The sequence below is a fragment of the Sebastes umbrosus genome, chromosome 21 (genome assembly GCF_015220745.1).
Source record: "Sebastes umbrosus isolate fSebUmb1 chromosome 21, fSebUmb1.pri, whole genome shotgun sequence".
NCBI lineage: Eukaryota > Metazoa > Chordata > Actinopteri > Perciformes > Sebastidae > Sebastes > Sebastes umbrosus.
Window position 1 is genome coordinate 3982612 of NC_051289.1, and position 23905 is coordinate 4006516.

At 39.5% G+C, this 23905-nt stretch overlaps 1 protein-coding gene across 1 annotated transcript in view; it reads left to right on the top strand.

The window, feature by feature from the left end:
• Positions 1-23905, top strand: part of LOC119480787 (cadherin-18) — a 91722-nt gene that overhangs the window by 25834 nt on the left and 41983 nt on the right. Inside the window, exons 3-4 of the mRNA XM_037757351.1 lie at positions 10202-10496; positions 17837-17956. Coding sequence (XP_037613279.1) covers positions 10202-10496; positions 17837-17956 — 415 coding nt within the window. The remainder of the gene's footprint in view (positions 1-10201; positions 10497-17836; positions 17957-23905) is intronic.

Below are 23905 nucleotides of genomic sequence, written 5' to 3' on the forward strand. Positions count from 1 at the left end.
TCAAAATGTGGTGATAATCAGACAATCAAGCACGCCCACATAGAAAGTGATTAAGTCCTCTTGAGTGAAGTATAAGAGCCGAGATTTAATCAAAAACGAGCCCACCCCCCTTCGCTAATTGCAAATATGAAGCCAAGGCACGGATCATCAGCTATAGGGCACGCAGCCTGTTCATTTCTCCTTCTCTTCGCCCCTCCTCTCTGCTCCCCTCACCGTGCACATTGTTGATGGAATAAAAAACTCCACAACCTGACTCCCACCTTCAACATTTGCTTTCAACATCAAAGCGATGCAGTTTTAATGAATCTTTCCAACATGAAGTAAATGTTGTTTGTCCGGTGCCAGTCTGATTACAAGAGTTGCAAAATCACAACAACAAAAAAACAACGCAGATAAACAAAGATGCTGAGCTTTGCAGGGATGCATTTGCAGCTATTTGTAGCCTCGGTGCGTCTACACAAATGTGTTGATGTCTCACTGAAAGTTTAACTCGCTGGAAAATCGATTATAAATCAGCATGGGATCAATCAGCTGAAATGTAACCAAAGTGGTTGTATTTTGACATATTTTATGCTTGGCGCCTGGTATAAAATGTTATTCTGGATTTCATATTTCAGAGTTTTATGTCGTACTTATTTCTTTTTCCGCCTGCACCGGAGAGACATTTTTCTTGTTTGCCTCGTTGTTCTCGTTCCACACAGTTCATAATGAGTGGACAAGCAACATCCTTTTATACAAGCAGAGAGTAAACAAGACTAGCAAGCACATACATTATGTGGATCTGTACACTGAGTACGACCAAGCCATTACAAATGGCATTCACCAATAATGCAATCCAACTGGGCACATACATTATCAGGATCCGCGAAATGAAAAAAAAGGAAAAAGCAGAATAGGAAAGAGGTGGAGGAGCAAAACAGATGAAGGTCAAGCTGTGTAATGTATCAAGATAGCACTTAACAGAGCGTATCCTCTGCCGCTGCTATGTAATTGTGCAGATTGGGTTACGTGTCGTGTGCTCTTTTTTCGAAAAAAGCTGATATTTTCCATGCTTCATTAAACTCACATAAGATTAAGTCTGTTTTCTTGACTCTACCTGAAATGGGACATGAGTTATGTATGTTTGATTTACAGCCTCTTTGAAGCATTTTTGGATGATTATCGCAGGACCATGTGGCCAGTCGGCTCTATATTTGTTCAGCAGAAACATTGGCAGGAATAGAATAATTGGCACGGCGGCAACCAAGACTGGATCCCTGTGATTGTGCATGTTGCCCAGAAATGGAGAATTTGAATCTTCTTTTATCTACTAAGGGTGAACAGGTTTATTGGTGGTTGCCATCTTTTCAGAAGTTTTGTCCAATAATCCATTCATAAATGTTTTTAAAGATATTCTGTTGTATAGAGTTGGTTGCAAGGTAGCTCTGTTGGTGGTCTAAATAGCTTCAGGGTAATGTAATTAACATGAATCAGCAATTTGGAGTCAGTTTTTCAAGCAAAAATGCATGGTACAAATTCATCAAATGTGATGTTTTGATGCTTTTCTTTATATGATGAATTGAATAACTGAGTTTTGGGCTTTTTGTTGGATAACACAAGCAATGTGAAGGTTTTACCTTGGGCTCTGGGAAATTGTAATACCCATTTTTGGCTATTTACTGACATTTTGCAGCCATAACAAAGAAGTAATTAAGAGAGTAATAGGCATATTAATCAATAATGAGTCATTAGTTGCAGCCCTAGTTAATATGTACTAGAACATCCCTTTGATTGGGTTTAAAATGTGATGAAACATGTTGAAGAAATGTTGTTACAGATACAATATCATCACAATATTACATTATCTAAAAGGGCGAGACGACAAACCATCAACTTACAGACATTGTGAATCTCTTGCAAAACCAAATTTATTCTCATTGCAGTTTTGTTCAATGAATAAATAATCTGGATTGTACATAATTAAGATGAGAGTAGCCACAACAACCAGTGTCATCTAACCAGATGTTCAATCAACCCATAAGTCCAGAATCTTTAACTGGTCAAATATTGTAATTAATCCAGATAAACATCGATAAACAATTAACCAACACAAGAAAATATGTCATCTACTGATGTATATATAAAAGAATAATAATAATAACATGCAATTCCAGTATTCAGTCCTACAATGTACTTTATTATTCTAATATTATTTTATTATTATTCTATCAACATTGTCTCGTAATTTTCATTTAAGAATATGAACTGATTTCAACTAATAATGTATCAGAATATATGTAAATCTGCTTATTAATTCATAGGCCAGTGTCTTTATTAAGTAAGTTAAAATTGTTAAAAATATATCCTAGTACAAGTGTACAGTAGCTTATTATATGAACCAGCCCTCTTATAGTCATTTCCTGGAAGCTTTTTGAATTTGTTGAGGTGAAAAGATTAGTTGATGCTTAATCAGTCAGTCAGAAAACAAATTAATTGCTTATAATTGTGCTTGTACAGGTGCTGCTTACAACTTCTCTTTTTATTCAGTCCAATTTTCACCCCGCGCTCTAGTAACTTATAATTTGTGACTTCATTGTTCATCAACTCTGACTGACTAAATGAATGACTGCATAACTATAATCATAGGTTAGTTTGATTACATTTGTTACACATTCATATTTTATATTATAATATTACCCAGCACTACTACACGAGTAGAAAAATACTATTTAATGTTGCAGGAATGCTGTTGTAGTGGCAGATATCTGTCAGGTTAGAGGATTGCTTTGTTGCTCAAATCTCTTCTCCCCTTAATTGACTGAGACACCTGACAGGCGCTACGACAGATTCAAAAGTACACTGTTTGACTGACTGTGAGCGCCAATTAGCTTGTGAACACAAACAATTTAAGGCTCCTCTCGACATATGCAGAGCCCAAAAAAAAAACACGCAGCTTGTTGACAAAAGAAAGTGAAAGATACACTTTCTCTCGGGTTGCTCCTTACGGGCATATGATGAAATCATAAGTGAGCTTCTCCTTGAGATTGGAGTGTTTTTCCGCCAGCGACTTCAGAGCCCCAGACTCTGTTGATCTCTTTAAATTCCTCTGAAATGCATTGCCAGCTGCCCGCCGCCAGCCACATGCCAGTCATCTATTCCACTAGTCTTTAATAAAGTCGCCCGTAGAGACCGAGAGATAAACGCAATCCCTTGTTTTGATGACCTGTGGAGGAAAAGGATTCCTCTACAGTAAGTCTTTGATGGGGGAGACGGCAGAACAACAAGGTTGCAGAGGTCAAAATTCACCTTTCTCATAATGTCTTCACCGATCCGTGTGTATGAGAGATTTCCATACATTTCCATTCATTATATATTGCATGGACTGGACATCACTGCCATTTTCTTTCCCCTCCTCTTTCAAATGGCCACACACAGAGCTGATATGTTAAGCTCACATCAGGCTTGCTCTGCGTTGTAACAAAACTGACACTAATTACGTTAGGGGCGGTTTTCATGAAATTTTCTGTGTGATCAAAATAAATGAAGTATGAATAAAATATCCCAACGCTGAAGTCGAAGTGCAATATGCTGCACCCTCTGCAGAGAAATGGAGCCCTGTTTTTGAAATCATGTGACAGAAATTCGCCCCGAGCCCAGTTTAGTACAACCAGCTTTGACTACGAAGGGAAATATGTGAAATACAAACTGTCCCCTGAACAGCAGTGAGGGAGGTCTCCGTCCAGAGATATTTGGACGCTCCAACTGTCTTTTCTTTGCCTCTTCTCCCCTCTTTGGTATCATCAAGCAGTCACAGATGGTTAGTAAACATGAAGAAGTGTGCAGTTTAAACCGTATCAGTGTAAGGTCTATCATTATAGGTTGTTGTGTGGTGTTTTTCTGGTCCTTTAGGCTGTATTTACTTCACTGTTTCAACACAATAAATGTTTTTCATGACCATAGCCATCCAAAATACTTCAAATATTATTAAATGATTAAAAGGAAGTATGTTTGATTCATATAATATAATTGATGTATTTAGCGCCCAATCAAAACAAGGACTACATGATTGTTTCTTAAAAATGCAAGGTTAGATCACAGTAGTTATGGATTTGTTTTTCCCCTGTGGCCACAACAAGCTCCATAAATCAGAAAAAAAGCCCACAGCTCATAAACCTTATAGAGTGCTCCAGGGATGACCAACCAGGAAGTTAGCATCACTCTGGTTCCCTCGACAAACAGCCAATGGGATTTTTCCATTGGGTTTTGGATTAATGCAGAAAATGAACTCTGTGGCGAACACATGTTCGTGATACTTACACGTTTTGTTCCGTGAGATAATCTTCACAAATGAATGCAGTTGCAAGAGGTAAAAAGCTAACGTTAGGCTATAAATTAACTACAACACGGTTGCTTGAGGGCGAGGCTGTAAAGGCGGACGAGTTGGCGGGGTGACGTTAAGTAGCATCATTTAGCTACTTGTTAGCAACCGCCTTTTTTAAGACATATAAAAGCTTCAAAATTCACAGGTTGGATATTTACTAACATTTTATATTTTAGAACAACATGTTTAAAGTTTCTTAAGCTTGTGTTAACCACAGACCTTATTTCAGACTTCTAACTCAAAACCCATTCAAAAAAACCCATTGACTTCCAGACGAGGGAACCAGAAGTGCTCAAATACTAACTCATTTACAGGTTTTAGGACTCATTCCTGTAGCACTCTATTGCTCTGGGGGTATGATAATAATTGAACGTGACCTAAATGAGTAAATCAAAATTGTTATCAACTTAGAGTGTTACGCATCTGAATTGTGTCAGCTGGAGAGTGTTTAGTGGTAAATCAAACCTCAGATATGCAATTTTATGTTGCTGTTTATAGCATTTTTAGCAGAATACTCAATATTATGTCCATATACCATTGGAGGAGACAACTTAACTATTTATTTGAGAAAGTGTAATGCTTAAGAGACCTAATTGTCTCCTAAAGATATCTGTTTCTGGGTCCTGGATTCTATAATGTATTGATGATTAAAAAGGTTGGAATATATACTATATCATTCATTCAGTATGTACTCATCTGTCATGAGTACACAATGGACCATGATGGGGTTTTATGGAAAATGAGGGTGATTTTAAAACCAATCAAGACCACGTTACACACTGAGAACACCTGAAGATACTCATTCAAGCATGAATCCTTATTGCTTTTTTCAGATTTGAATGTTGAGTATCTTCATATTGTTTCACTCCCAGCTGGCCAGACACCGCTGTACTTTTAGCTTGTGATGTTTGTGTAATGGCCCGCAACCTGTTGACACTTTTATCACCCATGGATTTTGGAAGGCAGCAGTCGCCATATGCATCATTGGTTCCCTCTTTGCCGAGCATGATTTATTGGCTCCTGCAAAGGAAGTCAATGGCTAAATTAGCACTCTGACTGGAGGCAAAATTACATTTATGAGCAGCAGTTGTAGAGTGCTGCTGGACAGAAGTGGATATGTCCTTGTAGTAGTTATGGAAGCGGTCTGTCCTTAAGTAATAACTCTGGTTCTCTGCATTTAAATGATTTAAATTTATATGTAGGAATTGATCATCAAACTAGAGCCATCACTGGAATCTACGATGTCTAAATGTCTTTCACATTATAAAGCAAAGAGAGCAGAAATAGGCTAACAAAGTAATTGTTCCTGACCGTCCAGGCTGCCATTGATGTGTAAACGTGTCCTGATTTCTTCCCATGGAGGTTGTGTTTCATATTAGTACAATCTAGCAACTGATTAACTACCTGATTCAACAGGATCTTTGACTCCTTATCTAATTACAGGCTTGATATTTTCCACGGGAAGGACGGGCGGCTCTCATCAACAGTCAGGCCTGCAATCAACAGCGGCTTTCTAATTAGTAATTTATTCGCTAGTCCAGGTTTTGATTAGAAGTGGTCTGAGGACCTCCGCCGTTCAACTTGATAAATAACTTGTCTCTGTTAATGGTTGTGCATTTATACTAGTAGTGTTGTTTTTTTAAAAAATGTGTACCTCTGTGGTTGGACTCGTTGGTAAAGGGGACATACCATGCTCATTTTTTAGTTCATTTGGGGTTTTTAGTAGAATATGTTTGCATGCTGTAATGTTAAAAAAAGACATTATTTTTATCATCCTGTCTGTCTGAATATACCTGTATTCACCTTCTGTCTGAAACGCTCCGTTTAAGCGCCTGTCTCCTTAAACCCCCTCCTGAAAAAGCCCAGTATGCTCTGATTGGTTTGCGAGAAAGATATAGTGCACCTTTGCAAAGATAGTTCTCAAGCAAGGAAATACTCACAGGAGTTATTTGGTGTGCAAATCCGTTTTAATTGGTTATTATCTAGTTGATCCAGCACCCACCTATCGTACACTGGATATGCGTGTATTTCCTAGCGTTTTCTGATCTAGGCAGCCCACAAAAAAACGTACTAGGTTGTCTTTTTTCTCAGTTTGTGTGTTGGTAGGCACTCCAGATACCCAAATGTATGTGAGTTTTTCACATTATATTCCCTTTAAGTGATTGGGAAATACACCCAGGTTGACCAAAACTGAGCCTCAGGATCAGTAAGGTAACACAAGCTACGGATACACTCTACGGGTATACAGGCTGTCCAATCACGTCTTATCTCCCAGCAGAGATGTCAGATGGTCATCAAGTTGGGGATTAGCAGTGCTGAAATAGTAATTAATCATGTAACAAACAGACAGTCAATCAACAAATCAGTCAATAGTGGTTGCAAAGTTGAATGCACTCAATAAAATTGAACAGTATGATGATTGATTGTTTCTACATTTGGGTCACTGTGAAAGTAGACGGTGTTGTCTTCAGCTCGAACTCCAAAACAATTTAGCTGTGCCCTAATTCAGGCACTGCACCAGTTAAATGTGTTTACAGCAAAAACACTGCAGTTGGTTGGCCAGTTATTTTTGCAGGCTTTGCAGGGGAACATTATGCAAATCCTTAGATGTAGGGCTGGGTGATGTGGCAAAATAATTCATCATGATATATATATATATATATATATATATATATAAATATATTTCATGTCAGTTGATATACACTATAGCACAGTATATTATTATGTCACTATTTGACTTAGCTTCCCTTCACCTTAAAATTCACTAGTAGTACGTTGTATCTATTTAAATGAGTACATTATACAGAGCAATTCTTCACTCTTTGTCAGTCCAAACACTGAAATGTTTACATTCCAGAAAGCCTCGGGTCAGTTATGTAAACCTGCAGTGTTGCAGTCTGTAGCTGCTTTGTTTCTCTGAGAGCTCCGCTGTGTGTTCCAGCCAGAGGTCGGCTGCTGTTTAAGACTGTGTGCACTTCTTCTGTGTGCTTTATGGTGGTGACGCTTCAGGTTATAGACTTTGTTAGCACATGTTTTTGGCTTAGTGAATGTACATTCAGTACATGTGTTTCGTGTCAGACATTATGTAGCCTCGCCTTGTTTCGGAGTGTTTCATCCACTTCAACGCCGAACAGGGCTTTTAGTTGCAGAAGTGTTACCAAACCACTTATGTCTTTTCTTGCATCATTTATCCACAACAGCTCCTTACATTTAAGATGTTTGTGACGGTTGAGTTGTCATTTTCTTTCGTGGCATGAAAAAGTTCCCTGAGAAGGAATGCTTTTCCCCCGTCTAACTATCCAACTTCTGCTACTAAACCATGGCGTGTGTTTAGTTTACCAACCCAGCTGTGCCTATTTTAGAAAATCATACTGTATGACTTGTTAGAAATAGCTTTGTTTCTGTGATGCGATTGGTTGTAGGTACATTATCAAACAATGTAACTTATCAACAGTAGTTTCTAATTTGCCTAGAAAAATGTCTATACCAATCCGTGTCCGTTCTCCAAGGCCATAATCAGATGTATCAGCAGTGAAATTACAACATTAAAGTTATTCACATTGAAGAAGTTACATATTACTTTTTGCTGAATCATATGTTGAGTAGGCCTACCACGATAATTACATTATCTTCTTATCGTACAAAGTATTAACATAACATCGATCATTTTTGCTGACCTTGATATTGACCGTTGTGTTTGTATACATAAGATCTTCACCAACGTTTTTTGATGCCAGAATAAACAAATAAATAGCAGGGATTTCCCTACTGTTATAAGACTTGCACAGACATTGCACATTTGTATTAACAGAGCCCAAGAGTCCATGTCATTCATTGTTTTGGTTGTGTGGTATTATTTTATTTGTTTTATTTATTTAGAATATTTTAATTTTTTTTTTTCACATTGTCATTTCAATGTTGGGATATTCTTAATGATTTGAAGTTCATTGCTTTTTGAAAGGGTGTACTTGCATTATTATGCTATTATATTATCATCATACCATTGGCATAAAATGACAATAATATCGTTTAACGGAATTATTTCAGGGACAATATATCGTCCGATGAACGCTATCGTGTCAGGCCTTGTGTTGAGGCATCTAAGTTTGAATATTTAGAAAGTCAGTTAGATGTACAACACCTACACCTTCATTAAGGCTTTTAGAGAGTGTGTTAACTTGTAAAAACTTTTATTTTGCCTTGCATGGTGGTAATTTATTACATAATGAGCACATATTTTAATTTTCACCAGTCAATTTAAAGCACCTGTTGATTTGTCTCAATTTGTGACTGCGGTTCCAATTTGTCCGTTTTTGACATCGTATTTAAACAACTCAACTTGAAATATACTTTTTTTTAAATTGTATTATTGTTAGATTTGACTGATGCACCAGCAGTTCAGGGACAGACAATTTGGCCCCCATGGAGTTAGTTGTCAGATGTTGTTGTGAAAATGCACATATCAAAGCGCTGAGTTTAACACCTCTGTTACATCTGACAGATGCTGCTAATTGGCATTAAACAGATCATGACCCACCTTTGTAGTTGGGTTGTAATTGTGATTTATCATTTCAAAGCTAAAGTCCCTTTACATGCCATTTTATATTATTTTGTTATTTTGTCTCCCGTTCTACATGTTGGCGCCCGATATCCATTCCTATCCATACTATGTGTATATAATAATGTTAGGAAGAGTAACATATTACCTCCAAACAAACAGAGCATGCATTATTTATTTGCTGTATGTGTATCTTGTGTTCTCCAAAGACTCGCATAAATCTTGTTTGAGATGAGAGTTGGAATTCAAAGGTTGTGTTCACAGCGCACTGATGTGCATTTAAAAATATGAAATACAGAAATACCAGCAGTACCACCAGTATGTGAAGCGTGGCCAATGCACAATGAAAATGGATTGTTCTGTTATGTTCAGCTGTGACACTACCCTGAGGAAAAAAAGCAAAAAAGAAGTCTGTGATTCTTAATATATTTTATTCATGGGTGAAAATGAAGTTCTTTAAATGATGATGTTACCATGGCGCCCTGGTTTGGAAATCCAGTGGTATTGTAAAATATATTTATAAAACTCTACAACTACAAACCCAGCTGAGCAATTGGCATGAAAGTCTTAATCCTCTTGGTATCAATTATGGCTGAAAAAAGTGGCTCGGTCTTCCCTTATTCCCCTCTCCTGGTAAGAAAGGCAGTGCTTTTCCCGCCTTCAACAGTCTTGTAAGGATTTCCCCCAAAACTTTAATCTCTAAAGATGAATTTCTTCAGCGATGCTCGGGTAGAGTGGAGCCTGAGAGAGAATATTGAATAATGTAATGTTAAACTTAGATGTTGGGAGTTTTCTGAATCTGAAACATGGGCTGAGGACCACCATGCAGTGCAGTAATACTGCAAAGCTCACTGCTATATGAAGCACAGATGTTTTATATGGCCTCCGTGGTAGAGATTAGTGTGCTTTAAAGTGCTTTAGATATGTAGTATAATGTATTCTTATAAAGCCCTGATCCATGCCTTCGTATGGACTAGGGCTCTGCTGTAACTGTTGATCATTTCCATCGATATTGTAATTATTTTGTTGATAATCCATTGATTATTTTCAGTTCTACAATTGACTAATCAAACAATCATTTCAGCATCAATGTGGACATTATAGTGGTCCCTCTTCATGCATTTCTTCTGCAGCCATTCTACAGCATTGCACTGTGGCCATTGTTATTTTACAACCATGAATCACATTTTGAAACCGTGAATCAAAAACAACTTCTCAAAAAGTGATTGTGGCAACGTTCTGTTCTCGGTATTCACACACCCTGTGTCTGGTTTGCCTTGCAGCTTCACTCAAACTCGGATAAAGGCGACGGATCCGTCAGGTACATTCTGAGCGGGGAAGGAGCTGGGAATATATTTATCATCGACGAAGTGACAGGAGATATTCATGCCACTAAGAGCCTGGATCGCGAAAGGAAAACACATTATGTCCTGCATGCACAAGCCTTGGACCGCAACACAGAGGAGGCGCTGGAACCAAAATCTGAATTCATCATCAAAGTACAAGACATCAATGACAATGCACCCAAATTTCCAGATGGACCCTTTGTAGCTACGGTGCCAGAGATGTCTGAATTGGGTGAGTACAGTGCTACAAAATAAACTGGACCATCACATGATTGTCAGTAAGGCTTTGTTTGAATGGGTTGAAAGATGGAAAAAAAAAACTGTCTGAACTTGAGTGATATTTTTGTTGCTTTTTATATATTCTTCATGTTTATAATCCCTTTTATCCCCTCTGTAAAGAGAGAACTATTTACATTTTGTGTACATTTCAAATAGACTCGTGACCAATGCTGCTCCAAGATGCTTTAAAAGACGCTCCCGATCAAACATGTTATTGCCCTGTGCTGCATTCTGGTTTGTCCTCTCTGTGATAATGTTCTCCAGAATGTTTGATCTTGTGTAAGCCAGCCGAGTCCTCTTTTTCATCTTTGTTCTCTGGTTGCTGTGATGGTTTCCCGGGTGGGCAGGTCTTTATAAAGCACTCAATAGTGCCTCCACAGCAATCCCCGCCATCGAGACCGTGGAGTCCTCCACATCATAGAGGAAAGAAAAGCCTCTATCCACCTCCTCTGAGACAGCTGCTCCTGCCCAGCATCATGTGGCAAACATCTATTTTTTATTTCTTTATTGTACTGTTCTGTTTTTAGCTCGGGCGAACAAAAGCCCCCCCCCCTTTTCTCTGTCCAGTGGATTCTGCCTCTCAGCACAATGTCTCCAAAGTATGGTGCTCAAATATTTCACAGCACTCCTTCAAAAACATGTGTAGGTTGTGGCCAAACATAAATGGTGGCCAAACTGCTGTCAGAGCAATTCCCCTTCAACTCTACTATAAGGTGGTGGATCTGTGACGCTGACGCTGTTGAAAAGATTCCATATATATATATATCTGTCTTTCTAAAATAATCCCTTCAGCTGCTGGAAAGAATTTGAACTACTTCTAACTAAAATAGAAGGAGTCTCTGTCTGTATGTACGTATGCATTTCTGTTCGTCCTTCGATTTTCTCGACAACCATTCATCCGATCGACTTTACACTTAGTGGGTGTATTGCTGAGGACTCGAGGAAGCACAGTGTCGAGTGGGAGCCCCTTAGATCTACGGGACATGTTTATTAGTAGTGTGTTATTTAGGGATGTCACAAGGATCGATACTTCGGTACCAAGTCGATGCCAATATTCTAAAAACGTGAAGGTACTCGTTTTCTACAGTACCGAAGGTACCGTACGATGCCTGCAGGGTCCGAAATTAACCATCTCCAACCATTTCCATCTTTTGTTGAACTCTGGACTCTTTATTTTCGGTGAATGTTATTGGAACTTGCATTTGATTATCTTACACTTACAAACCATGAAGAACTAACGTCACATTACTGAGCACCAATTGGATCCAATTACTCTGCTTTTAAAATGACGTTACATTTGGTCAAGAGCGCATAAGGTTTGTTTAGGACTCGAGACCTGAGTTTGGACTTGACTTGGGACTTGAGTCACAGACTTGAGACTTACTTGTGACTTGCAAAACAATGACTTGGTCCCACCTCTGGTAGCCAATACCCAGTGAAATGTCACCATGTCAGTGAATTTAAACTACTGCTTGGAATCTGAGGATATATATAGACACATGTACACATTACATGGGATTTATTTATTTATTTTTTAACCGTGGTATCGAATTTGGTATCGAGAATTGTGGAAATTCACTGGTATTGGTAATGACTACTAAAATTCTGGTATTGTGACATCCTTAGTGTTATTTACACACAGTGTAGGGTATTGAGGGGGGACTCGTTTTGGGTACAGCTCGCTCTCTGTTGTGAGCTTTTGCACCCAAATGACGCCAATGGGATGCAACTCTGTCACGACAGGTGTATTGCTCAGGAACCACGGAAGCGTAGAGTCAAATGTGAAATCGTTTGGGTGAGCGGTTCTCCAGAAAGCTGCAAGCAGCAATACCGGAGGCCCGCTCCGAACAGGCACGTTTTGAACAGGCACTGCACTATACTATTAAAAAAATACCTCAAGGAGAAAATGAACAGCTTCATCAGCTTCTTGCAGTAAGAAGATGGAAATGTGCAAAAACGATTAAATATGCAAACCCCAATAGACCTGTAGGCGGCCTCTTTATAAACAGTCAATATCTCCCCGGTTGCAGACATGAATATTCATGAACCCAGACGGTCCTGACACACATATAACTTTGCCAGTCAGTATGTTCCTAAATTGGATACGTCAAGTACATGTCTTAATCTCCCTCTGAGAGTACTTCGCTGTATGTTCGAATGCCTTATATGTGGAATAATATTTATTGCCACAAGCTCAATATTTTATTAGAAAGATGCTGTTGCTACTGTAAGACAAAAAGAAGTATTAAATCCCACATAAAATGATTATCAGATAAATAAGTTGATGTAATCTTTATCTCTGAATGAATGCATGATAGGGTATTGAGAGCCCTAATCTGTGTATTGGCATCCTTCGCTTAGTTCTAACGAGACTACTCATTTCAAAGTTTCAATGTTGGATGCAAACTTCATCATCGGTTGCAAAAAAAAAGAATCAATCACCATCGATGACCCAAGGGAGGAAATCAAGGACTGTGAAGGGGAAAATAATTAGCCTTTTTTCCCGCCCCCTCTTTATCTCGTGTCCATTAAAGTAATTCCTCTTTGGTTCGGCATCTGCAGCGTCAAATCGGCTGTAACAATCAACTGTCCTCACACTCCAGAGCACTAATCCCCCAGCATTTGTCAATACTGGTGCTCCCGAGTGCAGGAAGGGGCTGTCTGGGTGTGTGGCATCTAATTGGTTGTGATGTTCTTCTTTCCTGTCTAAATTGATTAGCTGGGCAGGTGCCAGCTAGTCCGACAACGTTACTGTTTCATACCTGCAATTCATACAAAAATATTTTTGAGAGTGCTAGATAAAAGGAGTATCAATTTCAAACAACTATAAATCTCCCAGTTGAGATGTCTCTAAATGGATATACTGGAGATGGTATCTCTGATTTCCTGTCAACCATTACACTTCTGGGAAAAGCACTGGTTAATAGTGGTTTCAAAACCCAGAGGGAGAGGTGGTTGCTTGTTATCGGAACCAATGTATGGAAATTGAGCCAAATAGAACACATGTGTCCAACCCTTTATAAACTAAAGGGATTCAGCGTTGCATTCAAAGAACTGAACACATACTTTTTTGATTTATATTCCCCTATTTGCCTCTCTCAGGTGTTGTTTCCAGTAGATGCTGCTATCCATCATAAAACACAGATCAATTTTTGTTTTTGACTTCCATATATGATGGCCGGCCTCTCTAAAAACTTACACTTGCCTGTGTATTGACATATTTTATGCCATTAAGATGACATCTTACTTCAACCCATTAAGTCTCAACCAAGATCTTGCTAACTAATTTCTGCTTCATTACACTATACTACATATTGAGGATGTTTTCATTCCATGAAAGTGGTGATGACGCAAATGGCACATGACTCCTTGACTCAGACTGAGGGAGGATGAAGGGAAGCTGTTGGTTGTAATCCACCTTCAGATATCACCCTTGATCTTTTAAAAGTACATTAGGTCTCACGGTCGTGGCAATGAGTGCAGTGAGGTCAGTAGAGACAGATGGAGAGAAACCTAAAGGAGGTGATGAAAGTGGGTGTAAAACGGGAAACATTATGTGACTGTGGTTTATAATGGAAAGGATGAACTCTATATGTTGAACCAAGTACAGATTTCTCTTTTTCTCTACCATTTTCTAGCATGGTATATTTCTGAATTACCCTTACTTGGTGTTCCTACTGCAGGATGATAGCACTAGCAGAACACCCCCATTGTTATATATACATATGAGTAGGGATGTCCTTGAGCAAATACATTCTTAGTTGACTTACACTCATACAATTTTGTTCACTAATCGATTAGTTGATTTTATCCCATGAGTTTCACAAAAACAAATCACAAAAAAACACCACTTTCTGGAAATAAGTCATTCAGCATGAAAAAAGCTTAAAAAAATGACTAATCGACTAAAGAAATCTTAGTCGACTATAAGACCAAAACAACTAGGGGACAGCCCTAATTCAAGGTACAATGCAAACTGGGGTACTGTACAACTGAAATCTTAAATATATGGTGCCTCCCTGCCTTTAAATCAGTTTGGTATACCAACAATGTCATATATCCTTGAGGACTTCATGTCAAATTTGGCAAAACCAACAACTCCTTAAAAGCCCAGTGTGTAGGCTGTAGGGGGATCTATTGGCATAAATGGAATATAATACCCATAACTATGTTTTCATTGGTGTATAATCACCTAAAACTAAGAATTAATGTGTTTTCATTAGCTTAGCATGAGCCCTTCATATCTACATAGCGGATCCTCTTCATAGGGTCCGCCGTGTTGCACCTCCATGTTTCTACAGTAGCCCAGAAAAGACAAACCAAACACTGGCTCTAGAGAGGTTTTGCACTGAGGTTGCAACCTGCATCGTCACCGCTAGATGCCACTATATCCTACACACTGGACATTTAAGTGGGATGAGTCCAACAACTCTTGGGTTAGCAACGTTTTGAATAGTTGTTTCAGTTGCTAGACGTTAGCATTGAGCTTTCAAAGTCTTGTTAGGTGGTGGTCCTTTTATGAGAGCATTTGTCTCAAAGTGGTTGTATTGTAAAATGTTTTTACTCTCCAGGAAGCCTGTAACATGAAAAGAAAAGGTACTGTGAACTTAAAACCTGACCTTTGTGACCATATTCCAAGCAGAGTTTAAAAGTTAATGTTCAGCAAACATGTGCATGTACTGACTCTTGAGTGTTCACTCTGTATTGAGTACAGTCAGACCTTTTAATGTTGCACTCATCACCTTAATAGGTCAAAATATATAGTTAGCCTTGGACACTTAACCTGAAGTGCATTGTGAGCACTAGAAAGCACATTGTGCAGTCTTTTAGGAGAGCATAATGAGTGCATTATCAGTCCGAATATGCAATATGAATCTGTTTCCACAGTTTGAAAAACCAAGAAGATAGAAAATATATATATATAGTGATAGTTATAAAGAACATTTTGCATCATGCTGTACAGGAATATTAATCATGGAAGGTCACATATGAACATTTTCTTTACTTCAGCCATTAACACAAAACAATTCCAGGTTCATAAATTAAATTATGTACTATCTAACACGTTTTCCTGGACAGATGATTTGGAACCGACTCGGCTTCCAAAGCAATCCCAGAATTGATTAAGTCCAAATAATTCCCAGTTCAATTTTCGCTGCAAGGTTGACAGACATTCAGAGTTCCCAAGCATACTGTGGAGTACATGGTTCATTATGGGTGGCATTTAAAAAAAAAAAACTCATATCTGGTGGAGTTTCATTTGTTTCATTTTGTTTTATTCTCAGAGGAAAACAAGAACACGAGTGTCCAGAAGATGTACAGGCCTTAGGATGTAACATACAGCTCATATGTCTCCTAACATAGTCATACTATGATCCGTATACTCATGCATTATATAAGCTTGTAGTGCAATTGCAATGCACTCATCATCATGCAATTATAATGGGTTAATGAAGCCTGTAATGCTGTTTGAGCAACACTTCAAGTGGTAAATTGAACCACAATGGCTTTTACACCCAATTTTTAAATAACAGTGTTCATAATGAGGCATCCCTCTAAGTTTCCAAGTCATTTGTCTTTGTTTTTGTCATCTTGTGCAATGACAAATGCATGAAAACTACGACTAGGGCTTGTACTCATATTCCCCCGATTCTCAGCTGAAACATGTGACATGCACAGTGCAGTCCTCTTTTGTGCAACAGTGCCTGTGAATAAGTGAATGTATTTGTAACATTAAAATTATTTTCATTATTTCAGAGATATGTTTTGTGCAGTGGACATCATGTCTTCTGAAGCATTGTGTTAGTAAAGCATGCTATGTTGTTAGTTAGCTAGCTGTTTCTTTGGGTTAAACTAACTAAACATCTGTTTTTAGCGAGGATGTGTCCAGCATTTTAAATATCTCTCTCTTTCTAGTCCTGCTATCATATTTGTTTTTTATATTATTATTTATGCACTATAATTCTCCTTGGATCTAAAGGCACCAGACATGGTAGCCTTTAAACAGTTCAATCACATCAATGTACTTCTATTCACATGTGAAAGCCTTTAAAGCTGGGGTAGGCAGTATATTTCTGGTGTTATTGGGCAAAAACACATATTGTAATTCAAGTGGTCTGAGAGGAAACAAGACTTCTGTACCTCCTCTTGGCTCTGTTTCCAGGCTTTAACAAATGTAGCCCCTGAAGGGAGACAATCACAGGTCATTCCACAGAGAGGGCGTTCTTATTGGCTGTTCTACAAATGCAGAAGCGCGTGCACGTCCCTTCAGATGGTGAAAACCTGATTCAATGACGCAACATCCTGCAGAAAAAAGTTGCTATTCCAGCATTGGCATCAACTGCATACACTACAAAGCTACCCAAAAAAGAAAGACTGACTCATCAAAAAGAGAGTCTGACAATATCGGCGAAGCTTCTCACAGATGGAGAGAAAAAGATGTTAATACAGAATGGCATCTCAAAGGGCTTTACAGGCCCACACATTTACAAAGAAAACAGGACAGTAGTTCCCATAGAATCGCCGCTATATAACGGCATCAGGATCACCATCACGATCAGGATGGTGTTTGAAATGAATGACTAGGCAGTGTTACCCACACATAGACTTTACTTGAGTGGGCCGCCTAAGTATATTTGGTGACCCATTTTATCTGTGTGAATCCATCTGCGATCGATTAACTAGTGGCAGCAGGATGCCGCTGGGGATTGGAGGGAGGGCTTTGCTCTACTGGCGCAGCCTCGGGCCTCGCTGCCCACAGGCTGGACCCACAGCGGGACAACGGTGGCATGCGACGGGCCGACAGGTTGCTGCACTCTGCTCATCCCGGTATGGGTGACAGACTGCTGCACGGGAGGGCACGGCATGGAGGATGTTCCCACTGTGACGTGCCGGGTGCTGCGCCACCCCTCATTGGACTGACAGGCTTCTAGTGACACACGAGGTTCATTCCCATCCAGACCACTGTGATTGTTTTTAATAAATCTTGTAAGCCAATTTTTTTATCCGCTTAATTGTTTGTTTAACATAAGAAGGATAAGAGATAAGTGTAAAATAACATGACACAATCTATATGTCATTGTATTGCTGCAATTGATTTGCTCTGCTCAGACAGTCCTTGCCTCCAATTCTGTTTTTTTTTCACTTTTCCAGAAAACTGCCTACCCTGGGGTATATATTGAATTACAATACGCTGAAAGGTTATAATCAGTGACGCCAACAATATACTGCCCACCCCAGCTTTAAGAGAGACCGTAAATACCAGGAAATAATGCTGCTGTGTTCTTTTTTTAGGCACTTCTGTGTTGCAAGTCACAGCGTCTGATGCTGACGACCCCACCTACGGAAACAGTGCCAGAATAGTCTACAGTATTCTACAAGGACAGCCATATTTCTCCGTCGACCCCAAAACAGGTGTGGTATTACTGCATGCTTGCGAAAAAACGCTTAGACAAAGTGAGCACCCCCTGCTCTTGCAAGCACGGTAACTATAAATGGTAACAATAATTTTGTTATAATCTCTGTTGTTGATCTCCTAAAGTGATGTGTGTATCATGCTGTGAAATATGTGCACCATATGTTTCTTTCAGTGAACATCCTGTTCTGTTATTGCAGCATTGTCTGATATAAAAGCAGCCAGTGTAGAGTTATGGACTACTCATAAGATGCTCTATTGTTGAACACGCAGCCCACTCTTTGTGGGCCATAACTAAGTCCTCAGGGGTCAAAGAAGACATTTGTAGAGATGCCTTCAGAAAGCCATCGTTTCCTACCTTTTGAAAGGAAGGAAAAAAAGCCGCAACAGGCAATGTTTTCAAATTCCATCCTTTGTCTGAGAGGCCTTGGCTGGAATCTATTAAATGTTTATAAACCTTCTAAAGTGCAGGACATATAACTTTTATATGATGTGAAATATGTGCTGTTGTGAGTGTGTGCATGTCTGTTTATTTCAAATCTCTCTTTGTCTCACAAAAGAGTGTGTGCTTGTGTGTGAAGTCTCGCATGCTTGCTGCTGCCGCTGCTGTTGGTTAAACTGAACAACAATCCACTTGTATGAATTGATTCATTGCTGTCTGGAACAACTATTGGCCCCTTTGAGACTATACCGCCAATGTAAAACATGAATTCTTTGCTGAATGAGCAACACAAATGAATTGCTGAATATCTTGACTTTACCTCGGGGGGGAAAATGGTTGTGGGGATTGATGTCGCAATTTCACAGCGGTGTGTGCGAGGCAGAAGCAATGCCGATTTTGGAATGAAAACTGGGCTTTCTCACTCGACGCCGCATATTTGGTTCCATCAAATATGCGTTATTTTGGCTGAAATCTATTTGAAAATCAAGTTTTGACTGTAAAAAAAAATGATTATTCTGCGCTCATTTGCTTTCCATTTTCCATCAGAAGGGCTTGTGTTGCTTGAGCTGACTCGGCATCTTGTCTGAATTGTAATTCAGCGTGGGGCGTGCAGAGGAGTGGGGAGGTGATCGAAGGCCTGGCCAGCTGCACTCTCTGCGCAGCGCTGTTCCGCCCACATGTATTAATTTATACAAGGCGGCTGTTGTTTTTGCCGCGGGCGAACCACCCTCCTCCCTCGAATTAGGACAAGGAACTCCAGCGGTCAGTGGGAAAAAAAAGTGCACATGGAGGAAGCTGCACTTGCATGTGATCTGTAATATGCTAAGTCTTAAAGCAGTGGTGCTGGCACACTGCCACATTTGAGCACAACACTGGGGAGCTCCTGCACTGTCTGACAGTGCATTAGCCTGCTTACACCTCCTTATATCCACATGTACCTGGCTCCCACTGCGCTTAAACTGTAGAGACACCATCTTAGGGAATTCATATATTATTATTAGGATTAAACATACACACACATACACTCGCAAACACACAGACAAACCCACCTCTTTCTCCATTTTGACCTTAGTCTGGTGGCCTGATACAACAGTGACAGATTTTACAAGACCCATGAGGTAGACGCTAAGACCATTTAAGGACAGAGGGTAATGATAGCATTTGGCCTGCACATATGGTGCCGAAGGAATCCCCAAAGGACCGCCTCAGACTTGACCCAAATCCTCAGCAAGCGACAAAGTGAACAGTTTATACCTGTGTCTTCCCCCTGGCTTAGAGACTTTGATAGCATCATCTCAGACCCGCCAGCCACTGAAATGACAGGCCTGTCTGACTGTTTGGAAATTGTATTAAATTGTAAATTGACCACAGTTACAGTACACCTCACTTTTCAACCTTCCAACAGGACAAATGGCTTAGATATAACAGGCTGCCTTGGCAAAGCAATCATGTGCTTGTGTTTCAGCTCCTGACACCAAATATGCCGTTAAGTATTTGTGATAGCTGTTTGAATTACACCACTGTACATTAATGTCCCTGATCAAACATCTGCGGGTATCATGACTTTATGCCTGAAATACTGTATGGCTGTGTTGCCACTCTATAACTAAATTAGGAACCTTTATTGGTTTATTTTGAAAAATAAAGCATGCACTTTACTTGACAAGTAAACTGATTAATGACACATTATTTATCTGTTTAAAATTAACCTTAACGGGAGATTTGTCATGTATTTAATATCAACACGGGAGTCAGCGAATATGCTTGCTTTATGCAAATGTACGCATTACTGGAAATCAATTAATACCACAAAACAACGCCAAATATTGTCCAGAATCCCTCACAGGTACTGCATTTAGCATACAAAATATACTCAAATTATAACATGGCAAACTGCAGCCCAACAGGCAACAACAGCTGTCAGTGTGTCAGTGTGCTGACTTGACTATGACTTGCCCCAAAACTGCATGTGATTATCATAAAGTGGGCATGTCTGTAAAGGGGAGACTCGTGGGTACCCATAGAACCCATTTTCACTCACATATCTTGAGGTCAGAGGTCAAGGGAAATGGCCCTTTGGAAATGCCCATGACAGTTTTTAAGTTTGGAGCGTTATTTAGCCTCCTTTGCAACAAGCTAGTATGACATGATTGGTACCAATGGATCCCTTTAGCTTTAAAACTGAGCCCGCTACAACCTAAAAATTGCAAGTTAAGTTAATGCGTGAAAGAAACTAGTGGCATTAAAATTTGATTGTGTTAACTTTGGCAGCTCATGACCGTACATCTTACCCTGCTGATCCAACTGAATAGTGATTTTCAGGTTTATTTGCCAAACTGAGCCCTCTGAAATAGTTTACCAAACTAGAGACGAATCCCAATGGACATTCTGCATTTCAAAGTCAGATAACTAAGACAGACATTGTAATAGCTCAATGCGAAAAATAACACTGAGTTCATACTTCTTAACTCAACTAATTAACTCAGAGAACAACATTAAGGCAGCTGCTCGTCTCCGCTGGAAATAAGATTCAATCATGGATGTGAAATTGTAATTGATGCATCTATGGCGGTGTCATGCGGCATGAAAACAAGGAAGAGATAGGGACTTTGGATTAGATTTACTTGGCTGAAGAAATAAATGAGCATGACACAGAGTTTGTAAATACAGAAATGTAACTGATGCAGCTGATAATGATGGAAGGCCTGAGGGGAGAAATGTGGGCAGAAGAAAAACAAATGTGTCAGCTTTGTACTGCGTTATAATAATTTGACATTCCAAAAATATTTTGTATGGCCTCGCAGCTCTCGTTCGTGAATAATGTCTCCAAAGTTGAACGTAGAATGACTGTAGAATGTCTGCAAGTATGTATGATGGACATTCGGATAGCTAATACAATTGTTGCTCATCCTGGCATTACAAAGTGCAATTCCAATGATTCATTGTGTCATAAACATATTATGTGGTGACGTGAGAGAGTTACATTTTAAGCATAGCCACTCCTTCAACTACTCGTGTTGTTGTTGTTGTTGAAATCATTAGTTAATGTAAACGCCAAAGTATAGGTGCTGGTTAAGGCAAACAATTATGCATTTAAATGAAGTAGCTGTGTATTATGACATGATTTATTTACTAAACCAACTTTCCAGCAATGAGCTTTCACAAGAGTGTTAATATGAGGATTAATAAATGAATGGTTGAATTGTTTCAATCTATTAAAGCCTCTCGTCAGAAATCATACACAATATGTATGCCACATGATTAAGACTTAAATATTACGCTCAAAAATGCCACAAATACCCTTTTTCCATCAAAATTAGTGCATATATGTGTTTTTTTTAAACACGGGAAAACCTGTAGAAAATAGGCAATAGACTCCCGTTCCATTGCGAGTATGCTTTCTGTTTTAATTCCTGGTGTGTCACATTCAACGTCACAGACGCGGCGGCGGCCAGTGAAAACGTAACGGTGGTTACCTCTTTTTTTTTTATTATTTATGATTGTTACCTTGTTTTAGGTTTTTTGTCCAGTGGGAAAGGGGCTAAAAATACATGAACACATTTGTTCAAACCTCTCAAATCATGTGCACTTTCGTGCAAATCCAAAATTGGATGACGTCCACAGTGAGCACAGTGAGATGTAGTTTAGAGGTGTGTCCACATTATCCACTTGTTGGCTGGTGAAGCACTCTGAGACTCTGCAGGTTTCCGTTCCAACTGCACGCTACAGCAGCAAAGGCCACTCAAGGTCACACATTCAAAAAGATTGAAGAGCTTAATCAATGAAATCACCAGGTGCGACGTGTACGGCTGGAGTGAAAACTTCCAAACTCTTAATTCAATACTATTTATTGCACTCCCTTTGTAGCCGGAGTTCCTGCACTGCATGTGGAGGCAGCAGTTTAGAAGCAAATCTAGTTTTTTTTAATATTCATCACCAATAAACAGAAATTAATTTGTGGTTCCCTAGAAATGGATTTAGAGGAATGTATTTGGGGAAATATGCTGATTCGTTTGGTTGCCGAGAGTTAGCTGAGAAGATTCATAGCACTCTCGTGTTTGTATGCTGAATATGAAGTTAGAGCAAGCAGGTGATTAGCTTAGCGTAGCAGAAAGAACCCTCTGTCCAAAGGTTAAAACATGTATTATATATAAGTGTATTACCCAAAAATGTCAAAATATCCCTCTAGAGTTTTAACATGTTGTTTTACAAAGAAGCTGGAGGGTGACGGAGGTTTGCTACAGTCAAGAGCTCCAACGGGAGCACAAATCCTGGCAAGGTGTCCTTAAAGAAGGACCCTGAACCTCCTACCTGCTGCTTGTGTTGTGACTTCTCTGGGGATTTTGGTCAATAACAAGAGCACAAGGACAACGGAGCATTAGACTGACTGAACCTCCATCTGCTCACTGAATGTAAAACCTACAGCATAAAAGGTATAAATGGTGCCTGGATGTACATTTGACAGATCCACTGTGGGAACGCTCTGTCACTTTTTCTCAGAGTGCCCTCAGCTCTGCCACATCACCAGACTAGTTAGATTAGCTAAGTGACTTACTAACGGTGTTAGGAGCATTCGCTGTAATGGATTTACTTGATTACATGGTTTGCAAATCTCAAAACTGCAAGCGAAGCGGTTTTAATAAGGGCTTTCCATATCTCAGCAAAAGTACATCTGAGACGGTGCGCTGCATTTATCCTTTTTATAGTCGGGTCGTAACTCCTGTCTCCCCCACCACTACTGTGCATCTGTCACTTACCCGCAGAGACATCAAGGTTGTTCCTCCTGAGTCTCATAGTCGAATGCCCCCCCAACCCCACCAACCCCACCTCACATCTGTACTACTCACTCACACACACACACTGCACAACCCCTAAGTCCCTTTTGCATTCTAAATAGGCTAATTTCTCTGCTGATCTGGGATTTGGGAGAGCTAGAGTTTATTGAAGGAGCTGACACAGATCAAGATGTTTTTTTTGAGGTTCACGGATTAAGTCTTACCTCTGGTAAAATCAAAGACGCTTTTCACAATCAGTGGTCTTGAGCAGTCCAACCAATTATCCTCAATCAGATGTATGATGAAAGAAAAAGAAGAGGTGCGCTATTATGATTTCTATGATTTTTTTATAGCTGCTTTTGTTTGTGTTATCTACCTTTTTCCTCCAGAAAGACTGTAAGAGTGCAGACACACGGGGATAACATCGTATTGGATGAGCCGAAAAAAGCGAGATTCCTGAAGCTGGAGATTGAAGAGCGCTTTAGTAATCTCCTCTAATCCTTTTTGTTCACCCAGGAGATTGTCCTCCTTTAGAAGTTTCCAGCCAGACAAAGAGGTGGATAGTGTGATGGTATCAACTCTAATAGACTGGGGAGGTTGAGGAAAAGGCCAGCCACCTCACTGTGTCAAATAGGCCCAGGTTCAAGGAAGTCAGCTCTTTCTCAATTATTTTCTAAATTAACTCACGAGCTCCGTAGAGATTCAGCCGGGACTATCTCAGGTATTACGGC